The sequence below is a fragment of the Leptidea sinapis genome, chromosome 32 (assembly GCF_905404315.1).
Source record: "Leptidea sinapis chromosome 32, ilLepSina1.1, whole genome shotgun sequence".
Lineage (NCBI taxonomy): Eukaryota > Metazoa > Arthropoda > Insecta > Lepidoptera > Pieridae > Leptidea > Leptidea sinapis.
The window spans coordinates 2,483,391-2,493,256 of NC_066296.1; the positions used below are offsets into that span (position 1 = coordinate 2,483,391).

Here is a 9,866-nt window from a genome sequence, read left to right on the forward strand (position 1 = left end):
TTAAATTTTTTTCAAGATCGATGGGTCTTGTTTTAAAAATTTATGCTAAAAAGCACATAACATTTATTAATCATGCCTCTTTCAGTTGAAGAATGTGATAGGATCATGGCTTTTCTGAAACTAGGCATCAGTATGCGTCGCACTGCAAGAATGGTGGGTGTGACGGTACGAACGGTTCAGAAGGTAAAGCGAAGGTACGAAGAGACTGGACACCATCTGAGGAGACCTTGTAATGGCAGACCCAGGTGTACCAGTGCCCGAGAAGATCGTTATATTATTTCCACTGTGTTAAGAAATCGCCACCAAAATGCAGTTGAAGTCCAGCAACAGCTACTTCAGACCCGAAGGGACTATATAAGTGACAGTACAGTGAGAAGAAGACTTGCTGAAGCCAATTTGAAACCCCGAAGACCAGCGAGTGGCCCAAAACTCGAGAGACAGCATTGAGTAGCGAAACTGCGATACGCCCGTGAACACATGCAGTGGGATGAAGTAGAATGGTCAAGAATTTTGTTTGCAGATGAGTCTTTATTCTCCCTTTACACTTCTGATGGAAGGCGAAGTGTTTACAGGCGACCTGGTGAGCGATACCTTCAAGCCTGCATCTCAGAAAGAGTCCAATACGATGGAGGCAGTGTACATGTATGGGCTGGCATATCTTCAGAAGGTCGCACAGAGCTAGTAGCCATAGAAAATGGCACCCTCACTGGGCAAAGATATGCTCAAGAGATTCTCAATGAGTATGCAGGGCCGTATTTAGCAAATATGGGTGTTGGATCGATGCTGATGCATGATAATGCCCGGCTACACACGGCTCATATTGTACAAGAGTATATTCAGGAGGTCGGTATCAGCGTGATGGCTTGGCCATCAAGAAGTCCTGATCTCAACCCGATTGAACACGCCTGGGTTGAGCTTGGGAGGCTAGTCAGAAATCGCAGACCACCACCTACTACCCTCAGGGCACTAAAGCAGGCCCTGGTAGAAGAATGAGAGAATATTCCCCAACATCGGCTCCGTAACCTAGTGTTCAGTATGCCAAACCGGCTCGAAGCTGTAATCAGAGCTCGAGGAGGCAATACCAGTTATTAAAAATTAAATAACATGTAATACATTTTAGTTGAATTTTTTTACACTAAACTAAAAATTTCTATTTTCATTGTTTTATCTTTTTTAAGTTAAAAATGTTACTAATGTATAATTTTAGTTTCTAAGAATTAAAGCCTATAAAATTTGCAACAAAACGTTTTTAATCTTAAATCTCTACCTTCTATAGTTAAGAAAAAAAAATAATTTGAAAAGTGTGATACTTACTTTTGCAGGCCAGTGTATATTATGTTCCCTGCATCTACGTACTTGTGTACACTTTTATAATGAATAATCATAAAGTTTTTTATTATGTTTGGGGAAAATAACTACATGAGTTAATAATTATGCACAATTTTTTAAACTTGGCACCAACTTGGAAATGTAGACAGAAAGTTATTTACTCTTTGCAACCTTATTATCAAAGTACCTACGTTAAATACACTTTAGTTTTGTAGTCTTTTTCTATCGAAAAAATTACTCTCTCCATATACTTGCCTTCCAATCTTATTTTGGCTACCGTAATTATTTGAATAAAATAGTCACAGAAATATGAAATAAAAAACACAGTTGACCTAGTTATACACCATAGACTTTTTCAAAGATTCAATAAATTATATACTTACTAGCTGACTCGACAGACGTTGTTCTTAAAACATCAAGAATTATTTCGTAAATATGCTAATTGAAATTAATAATGAAATTGTTTCACAGCGGAACTGTCAAACCGTGCGTCATTAAATTATCTCATAGAAAATATGTCCATACAAAACAAATATTGAAAATAAAAATAATTATGGGTCCCAAATTATTCAAGTTATAATTGGTCCAAAGTTGGACTAAACTGCACTCGATGAAGTAATCCCCATTAAAATCCGTTCATTAGTTTAGGAGTCCTTCGCGGACAAACAAGGTGAAACGTAATTTATATATATTAAGATGTTATTGATCATGGCTGTATAACTGACAGATAAAAGTAGAGAAGTAGAAAACTTATATAATTGAATCACTTACCTCATAAAGGTCGCCACTTTTTCCAGTATTCATCGTATATATTCCCTTGAGTATCTTAAGAGCTTTGTCTTCTTGTCCAGCTTTTAGAAGGAACTTGGGACTTTCATACGAGAATATCAATCCAATAGCTCCAATAGCGCATGGCAACACGAATATTAAATTCAGTAAACGCCAAGATTGGAAAGTTATATTAAGGAAAGGAATGTGGTAGAAGAATTGTAGTTTTAGTACAGGAATCGATATAACTGGAAAATAAATAAAATAATTGCGTGAGTTTTAAATTAGAGGGAGCAAATGGGCAAAAGGCTCACGTGGTGAACGTAGTGAAGCAATCGCCCATGGAAATCTGCAACTCAACTTGAAGATGCCTGAGTCGTATCTGCAAAACTGCATCGGGAAATCTGCAGCCGGTAATAAATCATTCCGTTCCGGGAAACTCTCATCGCGTGGTATGCCACAGATTAGCATGATAACGGTGCTTCAGTTAATGAGTGTTATTTTACGTGTATAAGTAGATTACTTATAATTAGGATGATTTGAGTAAATGTATCTAAAATCTATTGAAACAAGCTATAAGACCATCCAAAATAAATCATCTTTTAAACAAAATAAGGATCAGAATTTGGTGAGGGTATAGTGTGTCGTATGGCACTTTAGATTTTGGTGTAATTGAAAAAAAATGCCAATAGGGTATATGCATGTAACTTATATTTAGTTGAAATATTATTTTTTCTAATCTTTATTATTATTTATTATATCTTAAATAGTTTTTTTTATTAAATTTGTGCTGAATAATAAATATTAAATATACAAAAGTGCAATAAATACGCGCGAAATATAAAACATCGAAACGCAATGCTATTGGTTGAAGCGCAATGTGACGTCAGAATCTATCCCAAGAACCTATATTGGCATTTCTAGGTAAAAAATTGGTACTAAATAAGTAATCAACAACATATCATATACTAAAATTCCTTCTCCGAAACATGCTGCATCTAATGGTACAAGAATAATTCTGAATAGTTCAGTAGTTTTCGAAGTATAACCCAAAGAAAAAACCCGCCATACATTTATTAGTACAATATAGATTGTTGGGATAGACTCTGACGTCACAGAAACCCCGCGCAAAATAACGCGTTTGAGTAGCCGAAATATCTTGCCGGCGGGAATGAATATTTATTTTTTAATTGAATAACAATGTTTTTATCTATAATTTGATGTGTTTGATAATTTTTAAGATGTAAAAAATCAAATTTGAGTATTTTTAAAATTCATGCATATACCCCATTTCAGACAGTTCCAGAAAATGGCTGTGCAAGAAATATCTACCAAAATGCGGTTGTAGAATGCCTGACGTCAACATGATGTGGGTAGAATTTCGGATATTGACGTAATCTCCGGTGTTGGAACTCGGCTGCAAGTACGAGTATTAACTTGTACAATTCCTCTGAGCACTCCCCGTAATACATGTGGTAGAATAGCAGAGAAACACCACATCTCTACGCAACGCTATAGAATTAAGCCGATCAGAGATGACTTGATCGTCGATGATTCGAGCCGCTCTTCGTTGTATGCGGTCAAATGGAAGAAGCTAGTACTTGGGAGCGCTATTCGAAAGGATTGACCAGACATAAATTTTAAATTCAAGTCGGACCAGTAAGATTTTAAGGATTTTCAAAAAAACTACAAAGATTTTAAAATTCATATGTGGCTTAAAATGCCTCGTCGACTGCCGCCAACCACGTGAAAGTCAATTCACAAGGTCAAAATCGTCATAAGTACAATTTGAAGCTTTAAAGATATGGAATCTGCGGGAAGTTGCAAAGATATCCTTTAGGGTCAACCGTTTTCCTAATTTTGTTTTCTTTAAAATAAATGTATTTTTTTTAAAGTTCTACTCGCAAAAGTAAATAAAGGCTCATTTTTATGTTCCTATTTTATGTTATGTTAAAAAGTAAGGAATACTTACTTGCCATAATACCAATGCACATCAGAAGCTGAGTGTTAAGCCAGGATAGCAAGATGTTTCTTTTCTTTTCGGGTGTTGTTTCTCCCAACAGCGTCATAGCCAAAGGGTAGCTTGCAGATAATCTAAGAATATTTATTATTTTAAAATTTGTAAGTAACGCTCGTTGCATTTCGAACATAGCGTGATTGTAAAACTCAATTACACCCGCTTTTAACGCTTGTTCTATAAGCCTCAGTCAAGATCACCGTCAGGTACTATACGCTGGTTTGTCTTCCTATTATTTTAAGATCCTCAACGTCAAGAAGTTTTCTCTTCAATAAGTAAATGAGGTAGTCCTTTTAAAAAGAGAAACTCGTTTTGTTGATTATCATAGGTAATAGTTCCTTACCATAAATTACGAGCAAAGGGCTAAGTCAGTACCGATATATAGTTCTGTCTACAGAATGAAAACTATATCGATTACAGCTTAGTTACCTAATTGGCCATGAATTAAGATATGCTGTATTTTGTAATAAAACAAAAATGCATCAAGTATATAGCTATGTGGTAAACAAATCAATTCATGTGTGTCGAAAGTTATTCCCCCATATTGTAAGATTTAGTCTTACTTACCCAGTTGATGAAGAAAATTTTAGGACACTCAAAACAATCCAATTAGGAGAGAACGTCGCAAGACCTCCAGCAAGAAAACCCGTACTCAAAGACCAAATAAGGATTTTTCGTCGTCCTCTAGTATCGGCTAAGTAACCCCATATGTTCGAAGATGCTATTATTCCTGAAGCAAGACGTTTTCCATTAGGAAGCAGTTAAGTTAGGACGATAGAAAGAATTTACTATGTTTTAAAGTCCTATGAAATCTTATTACTATCAATTTGATGTCTTTAATGACTTCGTGGTACACGTACACTGAACACGTACGAAGATTTTAAAAAATCGCTAGAACTATTAGAAATGCTGGGAAAACCAAGATCTGGCAGTTCACAAACCAAGCTATCCATCACGAATGGTATAATTCCTCGTAGTGACAGTATTTATAAAATGTAATACATTAAAAATATCCCAATTAATAATAAATAAAATGATTCAGTTTCTCACTCATTGATTACATTATAGATTTTGCCAGACTAGCCTTCAAATAGTTGGTTTCATCAACTCGAACAACCAGAGAGAATCCTTTCCAAAAGATGGTGTCACGTGGATGATAACTTACATCTTTTCTTAGAACTGCCCCGTGCAGAGAATCCAGAGCTCAATAATATAAGAAGGGTTGTCCTCCAAATTGTGTAGAAACATGATCATGAAAGGCGGCAAATTTTCCTCGCATTAAACAGAATCGTGATAGATGATGGTGCATTGGGGGAATAAATATAGTGGGTTAGTCATTAATTGAAATAATATCTAACACTTACCCATCAATGGCATCCCCGCCATAATACCCTGCTGAGAGATAGTTGTGTTCAGCTCGCAGGCACTTGCCGGTACTAGATAGGATACTGAGAATAATTCGAAGGTCATTGCAGTTACAATGCATGAATTCAGCATTAACATTAGCACGTTGAACCTGCCTAAACCTGAAATTTGTAAAAGAAAACAAGTAATTAATTTTCGATAATAATAATTACTATTTGGTAAAACAATTCAAATATTTTTCAAGCAGCCATTTTGTTTTAATAAAACTTGCAACTTGGCTGGGTTACACCAAATAACTTTAGCAATAAAAAGTACCGGATATGCAAAAAATGAGCTGCGCTATTTGATAATTTTTAGAAGACGTCATAACTTTAACTGTTAACCGTAACCGTCCAATCTTCATAGGTTAAAGGTATTGTTTATGTTAAATAGCAGTCCGATGTGTTAAATTTGACTTCAAAACCAAAATATTTTCATGTAGCGTTTGTGCTCTAATAACATCTTGTACATACTTCGAAAATTAATTGAAGAATCTAGTAGTTCTGAAGACGAAAGTAATAAAATTATGATCAATGTCAGGTCTATAAAAGAAAAGTGTATGTATCTAGACCCCATTGTTTCGTTCAAAGGGAGAAAGTATCATTCATGGAGAGATTTCGAGTCTCGAAAATGTAGCTATGTGGCTGGCTGAACGATTGGAACGGTGGTTAAAACCTCGAAAAATGAAGTAAGTATAAACCTATCCTGCTGTATATCTTTCTATTTACTTTAAATATATTATTGGCGCAAAATAAGGAAGGTTGACCCCTCCCGAAACATTTAGTAGGTAGTTTCTTCCTTCCTGCATAATAGTGGCTAAATCTGGCTAGGTTCCTATTGCAGTGCTTATTGGTAAAAAAAAAATTGATTGGCATCATAGCTTTCCTTTTTTAAATATCCTAACAGAAAAATCCCTACGTTGGGACAAATTTTGTTCTAGTACAGCAAATACTTTTCGCATTAAAAGACTATACGTGTGGTTTGTTCCATAGATGTGTTGGTGATACTGCTGCCTAAGTGTGTATAAGTGAACTGTTTTACGTATAATAGACAGGGTGAGCCGAGCTAGCAATAGCAAGCATAAGAGCACACTACAAATCCATGTCTGAGACCACTAATGAGTTGGAAACGAGAGCAACAAAATTTTATGCTTTAAGTGCTTTTGCTGAAGTTATTGGAGCTATCGATTGTAGTCATGTAACAATTAAATCTCCAGGTAGGCAGTTGTTTAACAAGTTTCCGGTTCTACGAGGCATTCAAAAATTGAATTATTTTAAAGTTTGACCTATTTAAGATAAATGTACCTCATGTATCAAATACGAATATATCATGTATTCAAATAGAAATTCATGGAATGGAATGAAATCTTTTAATTTACTTGACTTGCGAACTTATTATCTCAACCTCTTAAACATTGTATTTTAATAGTTATTCTACTTATTTATGGGTATGTTATTGGTATTGTTATGGTAGGTAGGTTGGGTTTAATCTAGTGTATTGATAATTCTGTTTATTATGATTTTTGGAAATACTTTGTTAATATTCGACATTAAGCTGATAGGTCTCTAGTTTCTTATATCGCCCATGTCTCCCTTCTTATGTAGCAGTATGATTGTCGATTTACTCCAGTACTTTGGGATGGTTTTCGTTTCAAGGACATCATTGAACAATTCTGTAAGGCTTGGTGATCGTTGTTAACCTGGTTTGTTACCAAATCTGATTAAGATGCATTATCTAGTTTTTATATTTCGATAGATTTTACTCTTTCTTCCCTTATAATAATTGGTTTAATTTCCTCTTTATTTACTAAATTCTATTCCTTTATATGAGTAAAAAGGGTAATTTTTAATCTAGGTATCCATGGGGGACAGTCAAAAAATCTGAAACTACCGCGCAAGGAAGCTCATTCCACAGGTTCGTTGGACGAGGAAGAAAGTTCGGCAACAAATCTGGCTACAGGTTTTTCGGGTTAAATTTACCTAGGTTTGGAATTGTTGTTGATTTACAAGGATAAATAATAAACAAGACATTTTCTAATGCGTAGGTATTGTTATTGTTACAGTCCATTTTTCAAATTAATATAAACATGAACGTTAATTGTTGCATTCTCTTAAAATATTTTTCATTTTGCTATTTTATTTATAAAGGTAGGCTTTACACCTGCATTTCCATAAATTTGAGCATAAATGTATATTAATATAAAACCAATAGCTTCTGACCTGTTAAGTTCAATGCATCTTCGAAATGAATCTGTTTCGCCATCTCTATCGCTACACCACACACCACCTAATTAAATTTCACATAATACTTCACCACAGCGAATTTACATTTTCTTTATATAACATTTTTGTTTATTCTACATTACCTTATCTGACACTTTACTGAGTACAATTTATTTTAATAAACACAACGCTGTCGGCAAGAGTTTTGCAAAGAAATAAATGCTATTTAATCCATCAGAAAACACAAATGACGAAGTTGATATTTCTCCGAATTGGCCTACGTAACTACAAAAATAATTTGTGTTCTCTGTTAAAAATAAACTATGACAACCCAAGACAGTATAGAAACCCAGTGAGTACTGAGACAGGACACTGTTTTTTCAACCGACTTCACGAAAGGAGGACGAACAATCTATCTTTTTAGCTCTGCCCGTACTCGTGAAATGACAAATATGTTAGGTATTGCGAGTGCTATATATATATCATGTTGACCTAGACTGTTCTATTTCTGTTTTATGTCAAAGTCAAAGTCAAATAAACTTTATTCAATTAGGCTTAAACTAAGTGCTTTTGAATCGTCACGACAAATATTTCTCTTAAATTACTGAATTTACCAAATGTTCGTAAAAAGTTGAGCTCGTGAGAAGAACATAATATTATAAGAAACTCACCGGAGATGACCGGGCACACGACGCCGCCGCAAGCAATGCCATCCAGTGAGCATAATATGGTAGAGGAGGTCATGAATTTCACGAATACAAAACAATAACAAATCTACAACAAACTCCTGAACAGATGGTTGAGGACTGTTCTGGATTATTGGCCTTAGATGGTTTTGTTAATTGCACCTAACATCAAAACTGTAAGGCTTAATTTCCATTAATTTATTTATTTAACCAATAAAGCCCTAAAATAATCTATACCTATACTATACTATACTAGATAATAATTACCAGAAATACACCAACTTTAAACTTGTTCAGTAAGCAAGCAAACAAGTCAATCCTATGTGAAAGTTCGTTTAAATTTTGTATCGACTGTAAAAGGCGTGTCTCGCATAAGATTGGTTCTCGCTCGCGAAATTACGAGCAGCTGCTGTCGCCTTCGCCTTGTAGGGCCGTCCATCCGGTACCCACAGACCTAATCGCTCCAGTAGGGTTGGATGACTCATCATACCACGCAAAATTTTAATAGATTTCTATACAGTAATAATTACATGTATTAACAATTTATCTTAACTGTAAGTTGTTGTTGTAACTTGCGGCGCATCAATAATGATATAATGATAAGGAACTACTAACAATGGAGCCGGTAAATTTCTTGTTTAATTAACGGTTAATTATTATTCTACTAGAGTTACCAATGATCATGGACCACCAAAAGGTATATTTTATCATATGTCTATATCTGGCACAGTTATTTGTATGTTAATTAATACTATGGTTTCGAGAAGCTGCTAACATATATGCCCCGCCCGGCTTCGCTGTAAAAGCCTTCAGGGCTATCAGCACAGAGGAGGTTTTTAGTCGGTAGGGGGTGTTTACACCCGAGCCCGACATATGGGCCCCGTTTCGGGGTCTTCAATACGTAAATGTATTTTACTCCTCTCGGAAAAAAAAAACATATTAGGGCATTCTTAGGATTTCGCAAATTCATTCTCAATCGTGAAACCAGACGGGCTCTCGACCAAACATCAACCCTAGTGAAAGTTATGTTGGTTTTAATAGATGCACCTGATATCGATAATGAACTGATTCGACTGTATATTTGTGACAATCACATTCGTAGCACATATCACCGTCTCGCACGGTAGTGGATGCTGCGGCGACCGTGCCCGCAGTCTTGAAATTATTTAATCGCCTCGTAGAAGCCCATTCGGACACCGATCCATATACTGACAGACATGATACAATTGGTATAGTTGCTGCAACTTTGTAAGTCCTCGCATAATTGGAGTGGTAACTTGCAATTGCAAGATTTAATTGATTAACGTCATTCGTTTTGTAATCCCTACTAATGTTATAAATGTGAATGTAAGTTTGTTTGTTACGCTTTCACGCCTGAGCCACCGAACCGATTTTGATAAAATTTAGTACAGAGATATACTAGAGATTGAAAAAGGACAT

General features: G+C 35.4%; 1 protein-coding gene across 2 annotated transcripts in view; it reads right to left on the reverse strand.

Annotated features, from left to right (window-relative positions):
* The window catches only part of LOC126974546 (synaptic vesicle glycoprotein 2B-like), a 31,776-nt gene extending 23,618 nt beyond the window's left edge, over positions 1–8,158 (reverse strand). The window contains exons 1-6 of one of the 2 annotated variants that reach the window (XM_050822070.1): positions 7,884–8,158; positions 7,738–7,804; positions 5,479–5,640; positions 4,682–4,844; positions 4,070–4,191; positions 2,101–2,345 (exon numbers count right to left, since the gene is read on the reverse strand). In XM_050822070.1, coding sequence (XP_050678027.1) covers positions 2,101–2,345; positions 4,070–4,191; positions 4,682–4,844; positions 5,479–5,640; positions 7,738–7,780 — 735 coding nt within the window. In that variant the 5' untranslated portion in view covers positions 7,781–7,804; positions 7,884–8,158. Of the gene's footprint in view, positions 1–2,100; positions 2,346–4,069; positions 4,192–4,681; positions 4,845–5,478; positions 5,641–7,737 lie in introns of both variants that reach the window. The other variant, XM_050822069.1, reaches the window with a different exon arrangement.
* Positions 8,159–9,866: the final 1,708 nt, after the last annotated feature.